At 34.1% G+C, this 26,482-nt stretch overlaps 3 protein-coding genes across 3 annotated transcripts; 1 reads left to right on the top strand and 2 right to left on the bottom strand.

Moving 5' to 3' along the window:
• The first annotated feature begins 14,044 nt into the window (after nt 1–14,044).
• On the top strand, nt 14,045–20,216 carry LOC108224624 (uncharacterized). The gene is made up of 6 exons (XM_017399297.2): nt 14,045–14,381; nt 18,292–18,491; nt 18,953–19,093; nt 19,195–19,275; nt 19,695–19,819; nt 19,911–20,216. Exons 1-6 carry the CDS (start codon nt 14,159–14,161, stop codon nt 19,957–19,959), a joined length of 819 nt encoding a protein of 272 aa, XP_017254786.1. The 5' UTR covers nt 14,045–14,158; the 3' UTR covers nt 19,960–20,216.
• An 84-nt stretch (nt 20,217–20,300) lies between these two features.
• On the bottom strand, nt 20,301–21,819 carry LOC108224623 (type III polyketide synthase B). Its single transcript, XM_017399296.2, has 2 exons — nt 21,496–21,819; nt 20,301–21,427 (listed from the first exon to the last, which is right to left on the bottom strand). Exons 1-2 carry the CDS (start codon nt 21,671–21,673, stop codon nt 20,433–20,435), a joined length of 1,173 nt encoding a protein of 390 aa, XP_017254785.1. The 5' UTR covers nt 21,674–21,819; the 3' UTR covers nt 20,301–20,432.
• A 412-nt stretch (nt 21,820–22,231) lies between these two features.
• On the bottom strand, nt 22,232–24,976 carry LOC108225832 (COBRA-like protein 2). The gene is made up of 6 exons (XM_064080372.1): nt 24,531–24,976; nt 24,361–24,440; nt 23,466–23,919; nt 23,173–23,332; nt 22,778–23,040; nt 22,232–22,695 (listed from the first exon to the last, which is right to left on the bottom strand). Exons 1-6 carry the CDS (start codon nt 24,604–24,606, stop codon nt 22,385–22,387), a joined length of 1,344 nt encoding a protein of 447 aa, XP_063936442.1. The 5' UTR covers nt 24,607–24,976; the 3' UTR covers nt 22,232–22,384.
• Nucleotides 24,977–26,482: the final 1,506 nt, after the last annotated feature.

Genomic DNA, 26,482 nt, shown 5'->3' with positions numbered 1-26,482 from the left:
GGCAGTTGTAATGATGTTTGTGCTAAGTTTTATAATTTTAATGTTTTGAAATGAAATAATGTATCGACGTGTGACCCCATGGAACCATGGTAAGTATGAGGCAGTGCAACCATCACCATGCATCAGTGGAGGAGAAGCTAGGACCCGACTCATACGCGTATCCCAAAGATCAATGTATGGCTTCCTAGCGTACATCGAATCAATGGACTCGTTGTAGTGGTCGTGTAGCTGCTGATGATTTTGGCAAGGAAAGGATAATGGTACGCCTTGCATAAACCCGAACTGCATCGTGACCTTGTCTGTGTAGCACCACTCAATGTAGGCCATGTACATCAGGGGGTGGGAGCCGTCCACCGCGAGTAGATAGTAGGCTCTAGGGGATGCTCCGCAGGTAAATCAACATATGGCCTCCATCGAAACTGCTGGACAGTCATCGCATCCAACTCGTATCGTGTGATACGGCTCTACGATCGCGGCACATCAGCATGGCTAAGCGGCGCCTTCCACCTACATTGGAAGTTGGCATAAGTGGTCAGAGGTTATACATGCACCAAATATGAATGCTAAAAATCAGCAGAAGGAGTGATAACATACCGCAGCGAAAGTGGGTACTCAAACAAGGGTTCAACCGCGTGTTTAGGCGCTAGTGACGGAAAGCGCTCGTAAATCCACACCTAGGGCCAAGGTTAGTACAAGTGCACATCATGAATAACTGATAAACATAAATCATGCAACAATGAAGACAGCTGGGGTTGGTTTAGTAGTACCTGTAACAATGTGGCGTAGCCGCAGAAATTAGATGTGCCTGACCGACTAGAATGACATAGCTTCCTTTATAGGAATGCAAGAACAGCACTGCCCCAGCTATACTGCCGCAACTTGTCCATGTCCCTTAGTAACCAGAGAAGGTCAAGCTGCACGTAGTTATCCACTAGCCATTTGATCCAATAACGCGGAGTAGATGCGCCCGAATATGAAAGGTAATCTGTGCACGATAACTTACAGCTGCTGGATCCAACAGCTCACAGGTTCCAAAGTTATCCACTAGCCATTTGATCTTTAAACCGGATCTCTTAACATCATTCGCATCTCCGGGAAAAACTCCAAGAAACTCTCGTACCATGTCATTCTCCACGGAGGATGAGTGGATTACCCTCAGTGGGTAAGTCGAGAATGTGATGAACATCCTCGAGAGTGACAGTGACCTCTCCGAACGGTAGGTGAAAAGTGTGCGTCTCTCCACGCCACCTCTCGATGAAGGCTGTAAGCAACCCCCTATAATGCCTCAATTGTCTCAGCCTGAATACGCAATCAAAATCTAAGTCCCTGATGACATCCATGATCCTCGGATACAGTCTCTGCCTGCGAACTTTCTTTCACTATTCGCCGAAGTTTGTCCTTAGTCTCAAATCAGACGGTGCCTGAAATATTTTCAATGCATTAGAGTTTAGCACGTGTTGGCTAGACAACTTTACAAATGTAATAAATAGCACCAAAGAAGGAGATTATCTCTCTGTTGTCCCACACAGCCTAGGACCTGTGCACCGATTGCAGTGTCAACAAACACCCATCTATAGGAACGGGACCAGAACGACAAGCATCCATTTGTGAAATTTAACTAAATATCATTAGACAATTTTATATATATATGTAATATGAAATATTGTACTTATGTCAACTTATGAAAGTTATGAATTATTATTATTTATTAAATTTGAAATATTGTGATTTAACTATTTTTACGAAATATTTTGTTTATTGTAATAATATAATATTGTATTAATATTTATATTTATTGTAATAATATAATATTTATTGTAATTCCAAATATTGGACTATATTTATTAATTTCTATTATATTTTAATTTTAAATTCGAAATATTGTGATTTAACTATTTTTACAAATCAGAAATATTTTATTTATTGTAATAATATAATATTGTAATAATATTTATATTTATTGTAATAATATATTATTTATTGTAATTCCAAATATGGTAATATATTTATTAATTTTCTATTACATTTCAATTTCAAATTCAAAATGTGGTGATTTAATTATTCTTTCAAATATAAAATTACTGTATTATTGTAATAATTTAATATTGAGTTTTAATTAAATTGATTAATTATAATTCAAAATCTTGTAATTTAATTCTAATTTTTATTAATATTTTTGATTAAATTCAAAATATGAGGTTGATTATTTATATTTTGTTTTTTACGTAAAACATCCAAATTTAATTCTTTAAATCAAAAAGCAAAACAAGCCAATCACTCATATACTAACTAATTTTTTCAATTTAGAAGAAATCTAACCTATTTTTCGAACATTTAAATCCAAAACTAATTTTCAAAATTAACAATACTACTACCAAGCACCAACTAACAAGAATCATTATAAATCATCATAAAAAAATATTCAACAAATTCATATAATTTGTATCAACTTCAAACTAACAAGAATCATTATAAATCTATCACTAAAAATTAATCAAGCAATATATAAATACATGCATGCATCTCAATGAGATTGGGAATGGTAAACAGCACACGTGGCTGCCCTTGATTGGGTCGGACACGTGAGTGTAGCTCAACTGTGTCCGCCCGAGCATGGGTCGGACACACTATCAGACCCCAAGTGTGTCCGCCCGTGTAAGGGTCGGCACACTAACACCCTTAAAACAACCTCTGTTGTGTCCGCCTGAGTATGGGGCGACTACAAATTTTATTGTCCTAGCTGTGTCCGCTCGAGCCCTGCATAATTAGGTTGGTTATGCTTAAAAAAGTAAAAAAAAATGGGTGGTCAGAATTGTAAAGAAGTTGTTCCGGGTGGTTATGAATGTGAGGAGCCCTATTTTATGGTGTCACATGAATTACATAATTTTTTTTTATTATGTGATTGATTTATTATGTATCAAATATTATGTGTTATCCATTATCGGAGTGGATAATTAATTTAATATTTATTTATATTTTTTAAAATTAGAAATGGATAATTAATTGAATAAATTTCACTTTTCATCCTAAAATTCTTATATTCTACAACACCACATCGTCATCTACACATATACTCCTCCCAAATACTCCTCTTAATTCAACACCAACAAGGCAACGATCATTGTTGCCATTATTATCAACAGTTATACTCTCATTAAAAAATTATAGGCAACAAATATGAATAAATAGGGTTCCTCGTTCTCAGAAAGGTAATAGGATGCTGTTTTCTATCAAAATTTTGAAAAAAATGGTTTTTTTTTACAAATATGTGAAAATTATGGTATTTTTCTCATTCTTTTACAAATATGATAACCAAATATAAGAATAATTTAAAAAGTAGGAGTTTATATACGAAAAGATAGGGTATTTTCAAGGAGACTCGCCCGAGCAACCACATGTAGGGTCTCGACGTTTGTTAGTCTCAAGTAGACGTAGAAGGGGTGTTGAATACATCTTTACCAAATGATCGTTCTAATTCGATTTTGCGAAATAGTTCTTTTTAGTTCGTCCTTTAATCATAATTCAAAAATACGGAAGTTCAGGGAATAATCTTCATAGATATAATTTTCATGGGGTGCTACAAATCCAACTCGCAAGTCTACTACAAGTCTATGTATGACACACTACAAATACTCTCGTCTAGTCTGTTGATTTCTCTTTCTAAGTAGTGCCAATGATCATTGACCTTAAGTGGCGCCTCATAGTTTTACAAGACACTAGCACCCTTTTTATTTGCCTTAGTCAAATTTACACAAACCTCAAGTGCTCCAGTTGTTAGCAACAGTGGCACCTTGACTTGGTTTCGACCATGAGTGGCGCCTCCTGTATATATGATCTTATGAGGGGCGCTAGTTAATCACCATGTTTTAGCCAAAATTGCATATCACAACAAATGGCGCCTCATAGTGATTCTATAGTGGCGCCACTCACTTTCTTAGGAAATTTCACCAATCTGATCAAGTGGCACCTCACTGTACCCACTATGGTGCCACTTACTTTAGTTAGCCAATTCAAGAGGTGGTCACACACACACACACATCTATGTATGTATGTATGTATGTATGTATAATGTTTATTATGTGCCACTCTAAATTTACTTAGAGATTTATACCAAGTGGTGTCAAATAAATAAACTATATTTAATAATATGTTATATGAATCTTTGACGCCGCCTGTGGATATGAGTTTGTTTGAAAGCGGTTTACCTCACTTGATAACTTTCCAGACTTGAGTAAATCTCCATTGAATAAATACATTGAACAACTTCGTATGTAATGACATTTAGTTAATTCACTGGTCTAGTTCACAAATGACTAATCATGAACTTTTACTTTGTACCACTTCTTCAGGAATAGCTTTGATCAGTCCATCTTGGTTGATGTTGCTTGAAAATATGATTATGAATAATCATGGTATGTATATTGGAATCTTTTGGTTCTTGATACTCAATTGACAGACATCTTTTGATAACAAAAACATCTTGAACTTTATTCTTCACTAAGCTTGAACATATAAATGAACTTCTTTCAGTGGACAGATGTTCGCTTCAGTTAACTAGATTGTCTGTTTTTCTACGTACCGAATATCCAACTTGTTAATTCATGTATTATACTTACATATTATTTCATGTTCTTTTACTTGGTTGAGTTATCACAATTATATTACGAGTTATATTATGCTTTACAATCTCCTCCTATTTGTTTGTTAGATTTCGGCAAGCAAATTTTTTAAGCGGATAACCTAACTAACTCAATCTTAAGGTTTTAATTACCTCATGCTTTGCTTCATTTCAAGCATGTACCAGTTGCATGCCATCTAGATGCAGAACGTTGCCTAATAGCCTTGGATTTTAAAGGCAAATCTATTACAACAAGCTTATGTATACAAACTAGCTAGGAATGAGCAAAACCGAATCAAAAATTAAAACCTAAGCCTAAACCATGAAAAAACGAATGAAACCGCGCCATTAAAAACTAACCAATTAATAACCGAACCGAATAAAAACAAAACCAATGGTTGCGGTTTGATTTCAATTTTTTTAAATCGAATATAAACCGAACCAAACCGAATAAATTAATTATAAATATTTTTTAAATTATATATAATAATATTGTAATATTTTAATTTAATTTATAGATCTCTTCATAGTTCCCTACCTTCTGTTTGAAAATACCATGTCTGCAACAAAATTCACTGCTACGATATTAGGATTGGGTAGATCCTCGGAAACAGATTTGGTTACCTTTGCAGAATCCCAACAAGAACGGGTGTGATAGTAAATCTGCTTTGTCTAGTTCTTATAGACAAGTGTTCAAAAGCACATCTAGACACATAGGTGTTAGACACAGTATGATTCGTGAGCTTATCACGCACGGTGTTATATCAGTGGAGTTTATAAGAGCTCAACATAATTTAGCCGATCAGCTTACCAAAGGATTGAGTAGAGATCTTGTGCACAAGTCGGCTGTGGCGATGGGATTAAAGTCCATTGAAAAGTCTCTCATGTTGATAAACCCAATTCTCACCTAATATTACATCAGGTGTTGAATTCAATGTGAAAACTTAACATCTAGAGATTGAAACACATTAAAGTATCATCCCAAGTTATGTGTTCAGACCTGCAAGTTGAGGAGGTTGAAGTCTATCTTCTTAATAGTTTTTTTTTTTTGAAAAATCACATATGCAGGTGCGAGAATAAAAGAACTACCTATTTGAGCATGAAGTTTAGCCACTTCAAGAAGCTTGGACTTGACTTTGATATGCTTAAAAAGGATTAGGACACAAGGCTAGTAAAATACAGTGTCAAGTAAGAACATTTGAGAATGTAAAGTTATGTGTATATTATCTTCCTGTATTCACAATGAATAGTAGAGGTTCAATCCATAGTGATACCTTGATATTCAAATATTTGAAATGTGTATTATATTAATGTGAAATTCAATCGTCATGATATTTCATTTATGCATAACTTTGTTAATTATGGATTACGCTAAAATGGGTGAGGATTGTTGGATATTTTAGTGTAATTGAATTGACTAGTTGATCAATGTAATCATAATGTTACATCGAACAAGTCAGGAGAGTACATAGTGTATGCTTTGTTCGAGTTTATTATGATTTTGGTATTATTACTCATGAGGCATGTTCATTGGCATTAGACACATCTATTGGAAAAGAAGTGTCTACTGGCATTAGATTAATTGTCCATTGATGTGTCTATTGGCATTAGACACATCTATTGGGATAGGATGTGTCTATTGGCATTAGACAAACCTATTAGATTAAGATGTGTCTATTGTCAAAAGACACATCTGTTGACATATATATATATATATATATATATATATATATATATATATAGAGAGAGAGAGAGAGAGAGAGAGAGAAAAGTTCTACGGAGACTGGTTTTTGTGGAGGCTTTAGAGACTTAATCACAGCCATCCATTTCTCACTCATCCAAGGGCTGCAGATATTTGTCCTGCACATTCGTTTTATCTCCCTATCCTGTCCTGCACTTCTAAATCGGTGAACAACAAGCAGAACTTCTAAATCATGCATAACATAAAATAATAATTCCATAATATTGGTATTCAATTACCAAAATTCTAACAAATAAAAATAATAATTGCATACAAAACAAGGATGTAGTTGGACATTGCTATGATTGACACTTAACTCATTGTCATTGTCCTGCAACGAATTGTATTTGTTGCAAGACAAAAGAACACTTAGATATATCACAAATATGCGGGACAAATTATTAATATTACATTACTAGAAATGCAGGACAAGAATAGTGTAAATTATAAAGATAGTTTTGAGTTAAAACTATAACAAGAAATGCAGGACAAGAATATTAATAATACATTACTAGAAATACAAGACAAGAATAGTGTAAATTATTAATATTACATTACTAGAAATGCAGGACAAGAAATGCAGGACAAAAAATATTTAATCATGTCCATTAATTGCTAGATTATTTTAACGGTAGATCTTGCAGTCTCTAAGGACTCCAATGTTTTTGGTCTCCATTGAACCCAACTCTCTCTCTCTCTCTCTCTCTCTCTCTCTATATATATATATATATATATATATATATATATATATATATATAGATAGATAGATAGATAGATATAGATATTGCATTGATCATTTCAATATACATGGTTCATTTGAAATACACAACAAAACACATTCTCTCTTCTTGTAGAATTTCTGACTTAATCCGATTGAATTATTTGGTGAACCACAAATAACTCCAATCTGAAAGTGTTCACACGACTTCAGAAAAATCCAAGTTACCACCATATCTACAATAATTAATATGGTTACGGTGCGGTTTTTGGTTCAAACAACACCAAACCGAAACACGCTCATCCCTAATACAAACGCCAAATCATGCATCCGTTTTCAAGCTTTTAAAATCATAACTCTATAAATTAAGAAAATGATGTTTCGTCATATTTCCTTGGAGTTTTTCAACTTTTAAGAAAACAATTCCTAAAATGGAGCGCATCATTCGTGTAGTTATAGGAATAAGTCCCCCAAAAAATGGCGCATCTCTTTCTTTTTTAAATATTATAAAATTTTTATTAATTATAAATTATTAAAATTTAAATTATAAAGAGAAATGTATCCAAAATTATTTAGATATTTATTCTTATTATTTTTTTCTATTTGCAATGCATTATCTTTTTGTAAAAAATGTAAAAAATTTAAATTATAAAGAGAAATGTATCCAAAATTAAATGATTTGATATCTAATTATCTTTTTTTAGTAAATATGTTAATTAATAATTATATTAATTTGACTTTGTCGATGAACTTATATCGAATACAAAATAGTCGTCCACAATAAATTTATAGGAAAATTCTTACCTTTTCCACATGTACATGGAACACAACATCACAACTGTATTAAAAAAAGTTTTTGAAAAAAAATTTATACCAAAGATGACACGAATCCTAGCGTAAAGTGATTTTTATTTATTAATTTTATCTAAGATTAATTAGTTACTAAGAGTCATCGTTTCATCTTTAACACTATTTTGCACGGTCTTTAATAAAATATTACATATAAATTTATTATGGAGATTTTTTTATATTATTTAAATTGTGTACTATAATAATTATATTTAATGACCTTTTAACATATATATGGAAATCGGATTAAGTATGGAAGAAATTTTATGAATTATTTTTCTTAAACATGATTTAGTTCTTATTTTTTATTAAACAAAAATATGTGTGACATTGCTTATGTTAATGAAAAATATATTTAAATGAATTTTTTTAAAAATGTGTTGAATGCAAACTTTTTAATATAATAACCCGTGTATATATAAGACTATTGAAAGGTTAATTGAAAATTGCCGAAAATATGTCATTAGTGAATATGTACACTCTTTAATTATTATCAAAAATAATTATTAAATTATATTAGAAATAAAAGAGACCCATAGGTATAAATCGAAGAGGTGTGCGTGTGTGGAGGTATCAAACTCTTAAGATTTCACTATACATTCAATATTTATGTAATTTATGTTTCAATTATATTTCAAAAGTGTCAAAAAAATATTAATATAAATAAACAAATGGTTTTATTAACATAAATCAATGAACCGAACCCAGTCAGGAAAATCCCCAAATTGTCAACTACAATCTGATTGTGGAATAAAGAACGAGCTTAACAAATAGCCATTTTGTTTTTCAGATCGCTTAATACATAGAATATTCAAATTCTTTGATCTAGAAAGTATTATAATGACATATCGATTAATCCAACCTACAACATCCATGAAACTAGTGGCATCACAATTGACCTTCACATAAGAGCATCTCTAATAGAAGTTGCTAAGATGGTTGCCAGATGTTGCCAACTCACAAGATATATTACTTTTTTTTGTTTATCTCCCTTCCATATCACTTTTGGCAACTTTTTAGCAAATTACACTCCAATAGTTGGCAACTATAAAAGTTGCCAATGTGGTCCCCTACCAAATATTGTATACTTGATTCATTTAATGTTTGTTATTTATGTTCTTAAATCTACTACCACACATTCTATATAACGAAAAAACCATAATTGAAATATATAACATTGATATAAATTTTATTCATTATACATGATTTCTAAATTTAGACCAAATATGTTCTATGAGGTCTGCTTGGAGATTGTGATGAATGTTTTTATCACGAATTTCTGAATTGATTCTAAGCATCACTTGAAAACCCGAAATTGCCCCACGTGAAATTTCAACCGGAGGAGTTTTAAGAGGACTTTCATCGAAATTAAGATCAAACAAATTTTCGTATGAATCTCTTTCATCCTCAACAATAGTATTGTGTAATATTATGCATGCATGCATGCATAATATCTTTTAAAACATCTCTTTTCCAAAAACGTGCCGGTCCTCGTACAATAGCACATCGAGATTGGAGTACTCCAAAGCTCGTTCAGCATCTTTACGTATCGGTTCTTGACATCGAGAAAATAATTTTCTTTTCTCTCCTTGAGACAAAGGAATTATTTTAACAAATGTACCCCACTCCGCATATATACCATCGGCAAGATAATACCCTTTTTTATATGTAGTACCATTTATCATAAACTCGACAGTAAGAGCTTGTCCTTGTAATATATCATTAAATAATGGGGATTGATTTCACACGTTTAGATCATTATTGGATCCCGAGGCACCAAAAAATGCATGCTAAATCCAGAGATCTTGTGATGCCACTGCTTCGAGCATAATTGTTGGTGTACCATGATCACCCCCGTGTAAATTAACCTTTCGATGCCACCAGACAGTTTTACCATTCCCAATGCATACGATAGATGCTTCCAATCATGCCGGGAAAGCCTCGCACCTCACCCATCTTAAGTAACCAATAGATATCATTTTCATTTGGCCGTCATAGATATTCTTTTTCGAAAATATTATTCACTCCCTGAACAAAGTTGATTAGACATTCAATTGCAGTACTTTCGCCAATTCGAACATATTCATCAACGTAGTCTGCAGGTGTTCCGTATGCCAACATTCATATCGCAGCTGTGCACTTATGTAAAGGAGAGAGAGTCCCCTTTTGCTGGATGCATCACATCTGAGCTTGAAATAATCTGAATAATTTTCTAAAGAATGAACATTGCGTAGGAATGTGTCTATGCATTCTAAATCTCCTTCTAAATTGAGTATTCATGTACACCGGCTCGTCAGCAAAGTAATCATCAAATAAACGTTGATGCCCTTCTTCTCTGCTCCTGTCAATGCTTGCTCTCTTTCTTCTCGGTCTTGTAGATTTGCTCTATGCTATAAAAGTGTCGTAATAGTGCTCATCTTGTTCATCTATACCTTCATCTATACTCATATTCTCGTAAAGATTTGATGAATCCATAGTAAACTGTATATGAGATGTTTGAGACATTTTTAGTTCTACTGGGTCTTATATATTGAAAAGCATCCAACCAATTTTCTCATGCACTAAGTTCCCTCCATCAGTAATTAGCTTTAAATTTATTACGATGTATTCAATGTTTCTAACAATGACTCATCTGAATTTTCACCCGTCTCTTTTTATTGCATGAAAATGAGCATGTGAGAATCTTGAACTAAATTTATATCTATATACTTGCCCAACTACTTTTCTATCAGAACTTGATTTCAATTTTTCCAAAAATTATAAACTGTCACCTTTTATTTCATGCAAATGGGTTGGTGGAACTTAAAGTCTGAACATTTATTTTATAGGTGATAGCATTTCTTTATGGCACATTCAATCTCCCCAACTACAGTTACAAGAGTTAAAGTAGCATTCTTTATGACTAATTTAGTAGAGCAAGATTTTTGTTTGGCAAGAGTGATATCCTAATATCTTAACAAAGAGATACAGAGATACTAAATACCAACAATTAACTATAGTTTCGATATATTAACCTTAATATAATTACATAATTTGTCATGATCTTCTTTCTGCACGAAACTCATATGAGATGTATCCATTTAGTAATTCTTTGCTCTTCCACTCCTTTTTCTTTTATAGCCACCAATATTTTAAGGCAGAAATTTTTCGTTCATTGATCTCCATGAATGTAGCATGCTGGTCATTTCTTTCTTTACCCTTTTTCTTTGCCATCTTTTGGCCAGTCGGTCTTTCTTCACCGCCCTCAGAATCACTAACTTCTATAGTAGATGATGGATATCGTCCGGATACTCTAACTTTTTTCGACCCTGTGTTTGAAGCATTGTGTTCCATTTTGGTTCATCTTTCAACAACCTCCAACAATCTAAAAGTTGAGTTCTTATTTTCAGATTTATATAGCTCTTATGCATTCTCAAGAACTTGATTTTCGGACCAACCATTGTGACGTGCCGCTTGTACTCGTTTATAACATCCGTTAATTAAACGCGCCACCTTCTGATGTATTTTATTCAATGATTCTTGCATTTTTTTGCAGTTCGTGTTTGTCCGCCTTTGTAGTTACAGTTGAAGTACTCAACGATTCGATCCCAGAATTGTGAAGAAGTTTGATCATTTCCTACAATCGAATCTTTTTATGTATTAAGCCATCCGCTAATTAGAAGGACTATGGCTTCACTACTCCATTTCACTTTTTATTTTTCACCTGTTTCCTTTCTTTGAGATGTAGGTGAAATTTGATTTTGTTGATTTGGAGAAGTCTGAGCAAGGTATGATGGCGAGCACAGAGTGAATGGAGCCTGTTGAGATGTATCCAGGGCCGTTCCATACCTTTCGAGGGCCCATGGGCGAAATGAAAAAAAACGGGCCCTATATTTTTTAAAAATTAGGAATATATTGAGAATATATATTAAACTAGTGTGGGTATATATATTAGCTAACTTGTGTTTTATGCGTATGTGATTAGTGAGTTAGTGTGTGTGTTGGATGTAAAGCCAAAAGATTAAGCAGATACTTAATGATATTCACCTGTGAGTACATGTGCATCAGTCACGACATCAATTCACACTATCATTAGTTTAGACAATGCGTACACGGAGGTTAAAATAATAGAAAAGTTTAATAGAAAGTTTAAGTTATCAATGTATACTAGTAACAAATATATGGTTTATATAATTTTTGGGCCCCTGGATTTCTTGGGTCCTGGGCGGTCGACCTGGATGCCCTCCCTCTGGGCCGGGCCTGGATGTATCAAAGGAGTTAAAAGGTGGGTAAGAAAAATGGTGCATGGGGTAGTTCGGAAAATTTTGAAAGTTGGACTTTACAGAAAGATATTGAGCATTTGGTATTTGAGAGTTGGTGTACAAAACATTTGATAGATTTGGTGAGTTAGGATACTAAACGGAGATGAGTTTATATGAATCTACGGAAGAGAAACCTTAATATTTATAGCATGAAAAATGCCTCATTTTCCATTTTTTTTGTATTTATGATGATAAAAATATACATGTCATGAGGAGTAGACATATTACATTAATTATTTATTATAATTTATATCATATATAATGAAAATCATATGCACATGCATGATATTAATATTAGTAAATACATAATAAGATATGAAATTGTAAAATGGGTGTGGTGAAATATAGCTTTTGGATGATAATTTCTAGCTAGCCAAATGAGGAAGTTGCCAAGATTTGGCAACATTGAGAGGCCACTTCTTGGCAACCATAAAGCTCCACTAGGTTGGCAACCAAGAGCGTCATGCCACATAAGTATTGGCAACCTCTTGACAACCCCTATTGGAGTTGTTCTAAGCACATTTGTAGCCTAACGTTCATAACTATAAGTTACATCAACTGATATTGGAGCAACACATAAAAATACGAACAAATTTTTATTGCAAAAAGTGAGCTCTTGCGATATCTACCACCGTCCCATAATCGATGAGAGTGTTATGGATCACCCAAAAAATCATATGAATCCTTTCTAGAGAACTTCCGACAACCGTACGAAAACACACACAAAAACTCAAAACATAACATATCAACATCCCAAAAATGTTGACATGACCGACAACCTTGATAACCAGGTACCCTCAACAAGATCTACAGATCTTAGTATTATTGAAAAAACCGAATATTAAAGAGAGGATGAGAGAGTGAAGATGGCTCAACCAGTGAAGATTTAGGAAATGGAGAAGTGGCGGCTGGAATTCTAATTACGGGAGTCAACTCTGGAAAACAGAAGAGATAATTTTGTTTTCGTTTTAAAATCTTTTCCTCTTCAGATATGGTTACTTATAAATTTTATAAATTAAAAGTCAAAGATGTGTGCTTCATAGAATTTAACTTTTTTGAAAATCATACAATACGTAAATTAAGTTTACACACACGCATATATCATCAACAACTAAATAGTATAAAAATATATAATTAAAATAATATTCTATTGATTAAGAATTATTTGATATTAAAAAATAATCAAGAGCACGCATAGCGCATACAATTTTCCAGTTATTCTAACATACAAATAAAAAATATTATTATATTATCTTAATTGAAACTATAATTTATTATTGATCATTATAATTTAATAGAATCATATTAATTATTAAAATTTAATTACATTATTACATTATACTTATAGAATATTGAGTCGTGCTTAGATAATCGCCAACCATAGAAAATCTTTAACTGAAAAGTGAGTTGGTATACTAAATATAATAAATATAACCAACCTCTGGAAAAATAACACTCTCCCATCTGTTATCAATAATTTTAGTCAACCTCCTATGAATAACTATATTTGTCGAACCTCTATAGGCCTGTAAGAAATCTGTTGGAAGATTATATATCATTTATTACCATATTAAACTGATATGTTCCATTTTAACAATTTAAAATATTAAAAATATAATATTTTTAAATTATAATTAACCAATATAATTAATATCACTGAAGCACAATATCTCAACAAATTTTACCTAATGTCTTGTAGGTCTAATTTAGCAAACGATTATAACCAACGCATGAAGATGCTTTAGAAGCTATCAATCCTTACATTTAAAGTGCACAAATATATGTAGCAGCAAATTAAATATTTTCACGTCCACTCTGTGTTTTTCTGTGTGTTCATTTATTAATTTGATTTGATTTGATTGAACAGATATCAATTACTACATATTATAAAAAACAAAAAAGAAAATACACACAATACACACAGAGAGAACATGAGGCCACCGAAGAGGCCGATCCACGTGATATCTACATGGGTCCGGCGACAACCGCCGAAGGTGAAAGCTTTTCTGGCCGTCGTGGCCGGAATGTCTGCATTGGTTGTACTGAGAGCCATCGTTCACGATCATGATAATCTTTTTGTTGCAGCCGAAGCTGTTCATTCTATTGGTATCTCTCTTCTTATTTATAAAATCATGAAGGAGAAAACTTGTGCAGGTGATTCTTAATTTTATTTAATTGTTTAATATATATATACATATTCCCTTTTCTTGAATTTTAATATTTTGTGGGTAATCATTTGTTTAGGTGTTGATTATTGATGGGCAAGTAAAAAGATTGGATTTTTAAGCTACTAGTTTGATAAAATTTTGTTTGATTTGTGATTTTGTTTTAATTAATGCAGTGATTGATGTTTTTGTTAGTTTTGTTAATTGGGTGTTGTTAAGTAGGGTTCATTGATTGTGTTTAGGCTGTGACAATTAATAGTGATTCTAAGCTAAGTGTGTTACTCAAATTTGGTCCTCCCCCATTTTGATTAGTTTGTTCCTTCTTAAGGCTTAATAAAATTAGGGTATCATTTATTGGGTCAGTGGTAAATGAAAAGTGTATTAATTCTTTTTGATCCTTACATTCACTATCAATATTGTTAGGATCGTTTTCTCACTTTTTTATAATTTGAACGTACAACATTGGGAAAGAGTCGAAAGAGCTTACACTTGGATTATATCAGAAATGACAATCTCTATACCCTGCAGTTATCGATTATGATTCGCATCACATCCGTACCATCCACACTGGTCAATTCCTATAATGCACTGAGTTGACCAGATAATGGTGGCCTACAAATTCTTTTTAAAAAATGCCGATAAAGGGCAGATATGGATATGGTTTCCCCAGCTTACGCTATTTATATATTAATTATACATATTTATGCTAAACATTCTATAGAGATCCCTTTTATATACTCCCTCCGTCCCTTTTTATCTGTCCATTTTGGAAAAAAAAAACACATACCAAGAAATAATTGATTGTATAAACTTTTTCATTAAATACCTCTAATTAATATCTTGAAAATGGTGGAATACTCCTACTTTATGTCTTGAAAACACGAATTCAACTAAGTTTTAAATAAGTCAAAGTCTTGAAAATTGAAATTATGGAGATATATTTGAAAAACTATCATTAAATTAGTTTTGAAAGTATAAATGGACAGATAAATAGGGACGGAGGGAGTAGAATTTTGTAGTATATGATCACAAATCATTAGTTTTATTATATATTCTGTTATTGAGTATATATAATTGTCATTCTAATATCGAATAATTTAATATCGGGTCGCGCTCAAGAGAGAACCGGTTCTTAAAATGGAACCTTAGAACCATTAAGGTTTTCCTACAGAACTCTAAATTTAAATAGATTTTCAGGATCTAAATCTAAAAACATGTTTTTTGCATCGTTGTCTTTGTTCAAAAATAATTTCAACATATAATATATAAGCACGACATTTTTTGCTTGTGCAGTTCTGCTGCAGATTCCTAATGAATACTAGAAATAAGGCTAAAGGTTCTAAGGGTTCTTAGGCTAAGGTTTCTAAGTGGAACATGACCCATAAATATAATAATTAATTTAACACTTGTAATTTGAACAAAAAAGTTGATTTCGAAAGTGGTTTCAGAGTAGAGTAACTTCTGGATAATTAATGTTATGTTGTAGAATAATGCTGGAATATTGCATAATTTCGGTGATTCTTGGAATAAAAAAGTTGTATAATTTCATTTTAATTTACTAATTAGATTCATAAATATATTTTATAAAAAATTGATAAATATATGTTTTATGTATATTTTTATAATGAAATGCCATTGAACTCTATATAAGAGGGTATTCTATGAAGTTTTTTATATATATACGGGACAGAGGGGGTCTAGACGGGGATTAAGTGAGGCCTAGTAGCGTCGGGGTGCGGCCTAGGGGGACCGTGGTGAGGCCACAACTTGGCTCTTAGGGCTATTTAGAGCCTGTCCAACGCCTGTCTGGAGCCTTGGTCAGGCTCTATTAGGCCCGGGGTGAATTGAGTGAGGTGAGGTTGGCTACTAGGTAGGTGATCACATATAGGGGGTGAGCTTAGGGGTGGTTTTTCTGGTTTGTATTTGTCTATTTGAGCAATTGCCTATCTATCTATATCTATATATATATATATATTCTTAATAATATAATTGAAATTTATAATATATTTAATTTCATATTTAAATTCATATAATAAATTACAAATATATAGAAGTCAAAAATATATTAAATGTAAGAAAATACTTTTTATGCGAATATTTTCTATACTAACAAAGATATATTTTATATAGATTAAGTAATAATAAATAAATAAATTTTTTTTAATGAGTAGTAATAATATACGCTCCCGTTCATTCCCACATGAATCAGTTATGGGTACAATATATTCATATACGCTGAAGTGGGGCTGATGATGGATATTATAGAATGCCCATTGACATCCCCAGGCTTGTTAAGCATGAAAAACCAAGTTCTTGTTCTGGCTTCATGTTTTTAAAAACATAAACACAATTTTTAGAACAAATGAGGTGTTTGGTCTTGTTTCATGTTTTTTATTTTTTGTTTTCTGTTTTTAAAAACTGTTCTTTTGTTATATTATGTAAAAATCGTTTTTAAAAGCTGGACCAAACACAACTATTATATTCTGAAAATTGTTTTTTCTTCTGTAAAAACATAAAATAGAATTTTACTTATGAAGCGAAATAACAACTAAATAACTAGAAAACAAAATTTTGTTTTCCTAAATAAAAAATAGAAACAGTACTAAACACCACATAAGATTTTCCATTTACTCGCTTCTTTGGCATATGCTTAAAATTCAAAACCTGATTTTTAGCTGTTGTTTGACATTGTTTCGGTTTTATTTTTTCAGATGCAACTTTTTCTTGTTTTCTGGTTATATATATTTTTTGAAAACTGTTTCTAGAAATCGGGCAAACACCACAGCTAGTTTCTGAAACCGTTTTTCTGTTATTAGAAAACAGAAAACATTTTTTTTGTATTTTGTACTACTTACAATAGATATTCATGTGAGATACATTCAGACTTTTTCGGTAAATACACACTTTATTTGTTCTTATTGACTAATTGTGTCTAATAACTAAAATTTATATTTTGTGTGTGAGAGAGATTTCTTTTAGTAAAATGACGTGTGATGGGAGTAATAATTTTAAAAATTTTAAAAGGATGTTCAATATTGTGCTTCACGAGCATATGTAGTGCCTGAAAATAAGATCTGTGGCATCATCCTGCTACATCACATTATTACATTAAACAGAAGGAAAAATGGGGAAAAAACAATACAACATAGGCTTGTAAATTAACCAGAGAAAAATTACTATTTTAACTCAACCGTAGAAGAGAGAATTTCTTTGGAACGCAACCCATAGAAATGGAACAATCTCAACTTCAATAACCAATAGAAGTGTAATAATAGATCAAATCTCCTTATATAAGTAGAATTCTGCAACATCAAGTATCTGGTGAAATTCTTTATTATGTAGTACACAGCTATCACACTATATATATGAATTCTAATTTTTTCGACAGGCTAATAGTCTACTTAATAGATATATAACTTTATAGTAAATGACAATTAAATTTATTCCTAAACCTTAACTATAGATAAACTGAATTCTGAATCCTTGCTCATAATCACTCCCTGCTGTATCAAATTGTATGATAGCAGAAACAGAAAACAGTAATAGAATGCACTTTATTTTAATTAGTTTAACACAAGAAACTTGGCTTTACCAGTTTTCACTGAATTGTGCTAGAACTTATGTGTTCAGATAATAGATTGTATTGGCAATAATTTCCAAAATAGACCTGTATCTATATTTTATTCTGTCATAATATGTGAATTAGATATGTTAGTTAAACTGTTCAAGTTTTCTAGTGCGCAAGACTAAAAATGACATATTTACAATCACAATCATATTGTTTTTCCACTGTATCCTGGAAATCTGGATCGTTTTGTTATTCTCTGATTTTATGGGTTTCCATCTCTCTTCGTGAGGCTTACATTTAACAACCTCTAATCTCCTTTTCCTTATTGTAGGGCTGTCACTCAAATCGCAGGAACTAACAGCATTGTTTTTGGCTGTTAGACTGTATTGCAGTTTCGTCATGGAATATGATATACACACCTTGCTTGATTTAGCTACATTAGGTGCTACCATGTGGGTCATTTATATGATGCGTCATAAACTGCGATCAAGTTATATGGAGGAAAAAGATAACTTTGAAATACATTACGTGGTAAGGTTTTCATAAATTTTACACTGTTGCCAATGACTCTCTACCCCCTCCTCTTCTCTCCTCTCCTCCCTCCCCCTCTCCCTTCCATCCCTTACTCCTCACTCATGCCCTCTTATTTTATAATAAATGGTAATGATAGCCAGTGTTGTTTTGCCTGGGCCCTGGAGTATGATCAGGTATATTTGGCATACTTATTAGCAAATATTGTGGGGAAGAAATGGGAATCTACAAACAGAAAACTTTCTACTGTGCAGTATTATTATGTTTTTAACCATATTTGTACTGGTAGTCATGTAGTGGTGTGTGGGACCTTGTTTTCTTTGTCTAACTAGCTTGGCTTTTAGCACTAAATTTCTTGTTTAACTTTTTAAAACCTGCTGCTTTAGTTCTCCACATTTCCTCCTTTTGCGCGTATAAACTTTTTAAGTGTAATTATGGTTGGAACTTGAATCGTGTTGTAGGTGGCTCCTTGTGCGGTATTAGCTCTGTTGATTCATCCATCTACATCGCATCATGTTATCAATAGAATCTTTTGGGGGTTCTGTGTGTATCTAGAATCTGTTTCTGTTTTACCCCAGTTGCGGGTCATGCAAAATACAAAGGTTGTCTCAGTGTACTAGAATTACAATCTACTCCCTTTTATGACATCAACTGCTAGTGTGTCCCTTTAGTTCTTTTGACCCTTTATCCTCTGTATTTGCAGATTGTAGAACCTTTCACAGCTCATTATGTGTTTGCTTTGGGTGTTGCGAGGTTCTTGAGCTGTGCTCACTGGGTTCTCCAGGTTTGCTTTTTTCTAAACTTAAACAATTAAATAGGTGACTCTGCTGTGAACTATTTTGGTAGTGTATGTTAATATAACTACAAGCACCTCAACAATATAAGTATTGAAAGTTTGATTGAGAGAAGCATCATCTGTTGCACGAATAGCCAAATATGACTTGGGCATTACTTGTGAGTTTTACTTATTCTAGAGTATGAAATTTTTCTTTAGATGTCTTGGTATATGTTGAGGATGTAGAGTTGTAAGTTCTGAGTATATGTTGGAGGTCCAAGATAATGCATGACAAATCATATATTGTACCCCAGACTAATTCAATAGATATCACGCGGCTCATGAGAAATGTATAAACCCATTTACAAATCCATCGGTGGATAAGTCCGATGACTAAATATCAAATTATCAATGCTATTTCCACTCAGGTTTTGGACACTCGTGGCCATCTGCTTACTGCCCTAGGATATGGACTCTGGCCTTCCATGGTTCTTATTTCAGAAGTTGTTCAAACATTCATATTAGCAGACTTTTGTTATTACTATGTATTAAGGTAATATGACGAGTTTTTCTAAGAAGATATCTACATGATAGTTGATACAGTAAATTTTTTTCTATAAATTGTGTTTCGTTTGTTAATGCAGCGTCTTTGGGGGACAACTTGTGTTGCGCCTTCCATCTGGAGTCGTCTAACGCAGGATGTGATTCGTCAGAAAGTTAGCTCAGAATGGTGGTTTACTCTTTACGAGCAATATTTATATTTTAGCACTCCACAGAGTCCATGTTACCTGAGGGTGGTTACACCGTATGTTGACTGAAAAATCAATTACATGGAGGGTATGTAAAGATGGTGTGGGATGTTAATGGAAATCTAATGTATCTGATGTTTATCTGAATTCGTATAACTTGACCTTGTTGTGCCAATCTAGATGAGCTAATTTTACAATTTATATGGGATGTCGTTTGATGCGAACTGCACTTGGCACATACTTGTAAATCTTCTAGTAAAGAATGAAGAGGCAACATTAAACATATTGGTTATAACTAAGTGATCCTGTATTTAGGTAATTGTGAAATGGCCACTCAATACAACTGGCTCAAATTCCTTGCTTATGGGGTAGTGTTAAGCTAGTTGATTTGAGGAATATATGTGAATGAAATCACAATCAGACGCTGAGGTTCCTTGTCAGGATGCCCTCAAATGTGACCCCCGGCCCAAAAGCTAGAATCAGCCCCCACTCTGTATCAGCTTCACCTTCTTTCTTTACTTTCAAGTTCTCTTCCATCATGTACTCCATCACATACACAATGGTGTTGCTGCTGGCGTTCCCATAGTCTTCGAGTGCACGCCTGCTGGCGTTCAGTTTGTCTGGCGACAAGTCGAGCTTCTTCTCCAGCCGATTCAAAATGGCAGGTCCCCCGGGATGGACTGCCCAAAACATATTGTTATAGTCTCTTTCACCATTTCCTGCAACTTTCATCAACTTGTTGCAGAAATCCCCAATATTATCCTCGATTATCTGGGGAAGCTCTCTCGCGAGCGTAAAACTTATCCCCTCTTCTGTGAGACGTCCATCTATTATCTTTTCAGTGTCCGGTAAGAAATGCTGGATTGCAGTATGCAACTCAAAGAGAGGCCTTTCAACCCAGGGGATGGCGTCCGCGCCAATCATCATAGCTCCAGCTCCGTCTCCGAATAGTGCAACTCCAACTAGATCATAAGGCCGATTTACATTTGGTGGTTTAAATCCTATAATGGTTGTTTCAGAAGTAGCCAGCAAAACTCTGCTCCCTGGATTGTTCTCTGCTATGTCCTTGGCTACTCGTAAACCAGCAACGCCTCCCGAGCAGCCTGCAAAGTAGAGCATAACCCGATTAGTTTCAGGCTTTAGCCCGATCCCTTTTGCTAGGTAAATGTCTCCCCCTGGCAGCCGAGCTTCGCTTGAGGAAACATAAACCAAGTGGGTTATGTCTGATACAGGTCTGCCCCATTTCTTGATGCAATCTTGAGAAGCTTCAATGGCCATTTGAGTGACAGCTTTGTTGCAAATATCCAAGCGTTGGGTAATGGTAGGAACGCCTTCGAGAGCTAGCTCAGGATAGTTTTCTAGGATCTCATCTGACATGACCACATATCTTGTCTTCACAGTGGTCGTTTTACCTATAAACTACACTGTCAGTAATACTTAATGCTGCAAACCAGTGAAGAAAATGACAAATTGAACTTACAGAGTCGAGTAAGCTTCCGCTTGAGCTCTGGATCATCGCAGTTAGTGTTCCTGAAGTAGCCATCGACAAGAAACTCTTGCATAACAAGCTGGTGTGGAAATGCTTTGCCAAGAGCCAAAATGGTAGCTTTTCCAGGGTTGGCCCTCTTTGATTCTTGCATTATCTCTGCACTCACCATCTTTTTTTCCTCGTAAACTTCAAATATCGCTTGATCCGGTGTCCTCGCCCAGTGCTGACACTTGATGACTTGCAATGGGATTTATATAGTTTAGCCACTTGTGGGGTTCAGTTGAGAAGTAAGATGTTCATGCATAAGTTTTGGGCTTGTTGGTGAATATTTGGTACAGGGTTTGTTCATGATATATGTGCTGCATTATTTAGTTTCTAACAATGACTGGATACTTCATATACAACAGATATTACATGAGCTTGATGAGTTGTTATTCAGCTGCTCACCAGGCAGCAGCAGTGTAATGACATTTTAATAAAAAATCAGCTTCTACTTTTCTTGACCCGTTTGCACGTAAATAAGTAGAAACACTTCTAAAAAGTTCTGAAAAGAGAAATAGGAAGTAGAGAAAGGTTGCTCTTTTTCTGCAAATTCTACTTCCTTTCAATATTCTTTTTCTAGTAATACTCTATTTTTTTAAATTACCAAACATTCCAAGTAAAATTATCTAAACACTTAAATAACTTGTAAGTTACATTATCCAAACACTTCAACAGAACTCGCAAATAAAAAAAAGAAGATACATTTTATACACTGGTGAACGATTGGAACCGAAATTTGATTTAATAAATGACCACTTAACAATGACTATCAAGTGCCTGGGAATTGGATGTACAACAAAATCAATCTACTACATGAATGGCTTAAACCAGCTGATAATTAAGAGGAAACATGTTTTAAATTCAAAGTTAAATGAAGCACAAGCAAAAACAGAAGCATGAAGTGTGCACCAGTAGCTTCTTGTTTGGAGCTACCACTTGGAAGCCCGGGGAACGTGTCTGGAAGAGCCATTTCACAGTTCTCACCATTGATATATACTTTTCTTGGTAATGCCCATCCATTATCAAGTGTAAATATTTTTAAGTCCTTCTCCAGAATTATGTCTGTTGTCACGGAACCAACTTGTGTATCATCAGCAGTAAGTACATCGCTGTTGTAGTTTTCTAGCCCCCAGAACAATGCAACATCGTCTGCAATTACATTACCAACATTACGAGGAAGAAATAACAATGCTCTGTCAAGAACTTGGTTCTCAAAATGACACGCAAGTACCTGGAACTCCAGCAGATGAAAGAAGTGTACTATTAAAGCTATAAGTCAATGCAGGTTTACTGAAGCCAGGATGCTGAATCAACACATTCCAGTTTGATAAACTTTTGTTGTAGTCATAGTTAGAGATGGTCAGTTTCACCCTCCAGTAATCCCTGTAGTTGTTCTTAACATGCCAGTGAACTCGAACTGGGCACATATGATTAGTGCATCGCACTATGTGTGGACTGGATAAGGAACTTGGTTGCCATAAGCTTTTGTCGTCTCTAAATAACACCAAAAAGCACAAAAGTATCAATTAGGAGAAATAGAGGAGCAATGTAAAATTGTAAATGCATTTGGCATCATGCTCACGTTTTAGAAGGTACATGTAACAAAGAATAGTAAATATAACAAACCTTATGCATTTTGTTGTGTTCTGTCCAGGTTCTCTGCATGCACATGTACAGTTTGGGCATGAACTAATCGTAGCACTGTAAAACGTTGACAGTGAAGCACAACATACTGGCTTTTGGTTAGCTATGTAACTGGAGTATGTACATGTTGATTTCCATGTTCCTGGGACGTAAGATATAACAGAAAATGAGCCACACGGATCATTCTAGAAAGCCAATATAGATGAGAGTATTGCTTGAGTGATCGGATCTTTAATTAGCTCCTATCAGATCAAATTTGAGGCCAGAGTACTTACTGAAAACCTGTTCTTCTCTCCTTCCTCCAATCACAGAGGATTTTGTGGGGTCTGTGTCTTCAATAGCGCCACAAGTGTATCCCGGTCCTGGTGCTAATAATGTGAGATTCAAAGGTTTGCTCTCAGAACTATTTCTACCCAAGTTTCCAACTTTGATCTCAAACGATGAATATGACTCACGAGGGTTGATAGCTGAGGCAGCTAAAACACCACCATGACAACAGCCATCTGACATGTTCTGTGGCAAAGCCCCGGGCATAAGATCAGCAATGTGTGGGGTTTTCATGCAACAATGCGGTTGTTGATATTTGAAGGCTGTGCAGTTCCCTTGTTTGGTAGCAAAAGCACCAGACATTGACCAGATAACCTCATTGTTTGCCCATGTCCACCCTATCCTCCACCCAGGCTTGCCTACAAGGCGATATTGATAGAAGTTTTGGATTGTCACCCTTGCCTACACGATACAATCAGATTGAAGAATTTTAGTGACACATGCAAACGTTAACTGCTTTAAAAGTACTAGGTTAGATCAGTTAGTCATTTAGATAGATTGTAATTCACTAGCAATAACTATCATCATATAGGTCCTTTAAACTATCATGGTTGCAAAAGTTTTTCAAAATTTCTCTATGATTTAAACTTGTAAATCATTCCTCTAGGGTGATAATTGGCTTTTACACAAACATCTACAATAAGGCACAATTCAGGTTTTGAAGCCGAATATCACTGGTACTCGCGAGTCGCAGATAGGCGTCTGTCAATAGCACAGGATACCAGAACAGCCATCACATCAGAATACATCAAATTTGGATTTTTGGCAGGAAATGAGATTGAGTTTTTTTTTTTAATAAAAAATCTCAGAAGCTTAATAGAAGTAGGCGAAAAGGGTACTAACCACATAGCCATCATCTGTATATTGTGTTATGTCAAAGGTAATCGCAATATTTCCGTTTGGATCCAAGGGATCATAGCCATCTGCAAAGAGCCAACAATATGTGATTGCTGAAAGGATGTCCTGTATCACGAAAGTTGAAAATAAAGAAACAAGAATGAAGAGCAAGATGCCTGCAAAAGTGGACTTCCCGACTAACAACATCAACATCAGAGAATATCGCCATACTTGAGAAATGTTAAACTCCATATCTCATTGGACTTTGTCATACAGGGTTGGTTAAACCATTTATGGTTATACAAGACAAGATCAGGATTATTTTTTTGTTGCAGAATAAGATGGGGATCTTTGTCAAGTATATTAGAGACGAAAGCAACCATCTAAAATTATCTTGTTAAACCTACGAATAGCTAAGGGGATGGAACATTCGTTGATCTTTAACTTTGGAAACATCAGTGGGAAATGTGGAGACAAATATATGCAATGAAAGTCAGCGGCAAGACCAACGGTTATATCATTCTATGTCCTAAGCAACAGACCAGGAGCATCTTCATGGCCTGTTATATCTTCATCACACTTTCATTCTTTTCATGTGGAAAATGATCTTAAAGGAAGATCCTATGCATAACTCAATAACGACATGCCAGCATCTATCTTATCTTATTATAACATACTTTATTCAAACAAATTACATAACAGTGAACTTAATTATGTCTGGAACTAGAGTTGTAATTCGAGTCGGGCGGCTCGAGAGCTCACCCGGCTCGACTTGTTAAACGAGCTGAATTTGGACAAAGGTTCCGGCCGTTTAATTAAACGAGCCGGCTCGACTCGCCTTGTGAAATAAACGTGACGAGTTCGGGTAGAGATAGGCTCGATTAAGTATTAAAATTATACTCGTTAAAACCGGCTCGTCTAGCTAAACCAGACAGCTCGACTTGACTCGTGAAATTAAACGAGTTGAGTTCGAGTAGATCGATTAGTTAAACGAGTCATCTCGGCTCGGCTTGACTCGATTAATCTTTACTGTCTGGCTCGAAACTCGGCTTGCTCGACTCGAATTACAGTCCTATTTGGAACTACAACTGTGTGTGCGCGTGTGTGTGAAATTATTAGTTGTACTCGTGCTCTTTCCACCAAGCTTTAACCTTCGGCATCATATTATTGGCAGACTAATAACAAGCGATATCTTCTTATTCCTTCTTGCAAAAGGTTCCAAATTATTTGCAACGCTCACTCACTAATCACTACCTGTCACTAGAATAATTAAGATTCAGGTTGTAAACTCCGCGGCAGAAGGCTGAACGAGCACTATATATATATAATCACTTCATAGCTAATTACTAGGTGCCCGGCTTACAATATTAAATCATCATATGCATACCCGGCGATATTCTTACAAGCACGGGGTAGAAGGGGATGTTTGGTAACCAACTTAATATAAAAATAAGATTGTATATTTTTCAGAAATATATTTTTATAAATTTTTTAGATATAAATGTTAAAAAAATGTTTCATATTTATTGTTTGATAAAAAAGACTTATTTTAGAAAAAAGACTATCAAATTCTTCTGTTAACACCACTGTTCATGCTGCATGGTGCATTTCTCTATACATTCTGATAGTTTCTGTCTTGAAAAATAGATAATTAAGATCATGTTCAAGGGCAACTAGCGTAGATTTCAGATGAGTAAAAAATACTCCGTCCGTCAATTTGATTTTTTACGCGTAATTTAAGGTCGTTGAAAAACATACTTCCACTTATTACTTTCAAAATTTTGTTTCTATGAATAAAAGTATAAACTATAAACTTTAGTTTAAAGAAAGAAAATTTTATAAAAAAATATTTGAAGATACATTTTTTAAGCACATAAAATTACGTACAAAAAGTTAAAGTGACGACAAAAAAGTGACGGAGGGATTAGTTGTTAAGAGCAACTCCAGAGCCTCTTCTCGCAGCTGGGTGTTTCTTAGAAAGGAATAAAGGATAGTCTTTCAGAGATGCTCTTGTCTTAAATATTTTTCTAAGACCGGTATATCTATGTACTTACTGTCTTGGATAATGCTAAAAATTGCAACTTTTTATTAAATTGATTGGTGAAGAACAGCTTACTCATTTCCTACA

The sequence above is a fragment of the Daucus carota genome, chromosome 6, assembly GCF_001625215.2.
Source record: "Daucus carota subsp. sativus chromosome 6, DH1 v3.0, whole genome shotgun sequence".
Classification (NCBI taxonomy): Eukaryota; Viridiplantae; Streptophyta; class Magnoliopsida; order Apiales; family Apiaceae; genus Daucus; species Daucus carota.
This window is presented reverse-complemented; position numbering and strand designations above follow the sequence as displayed.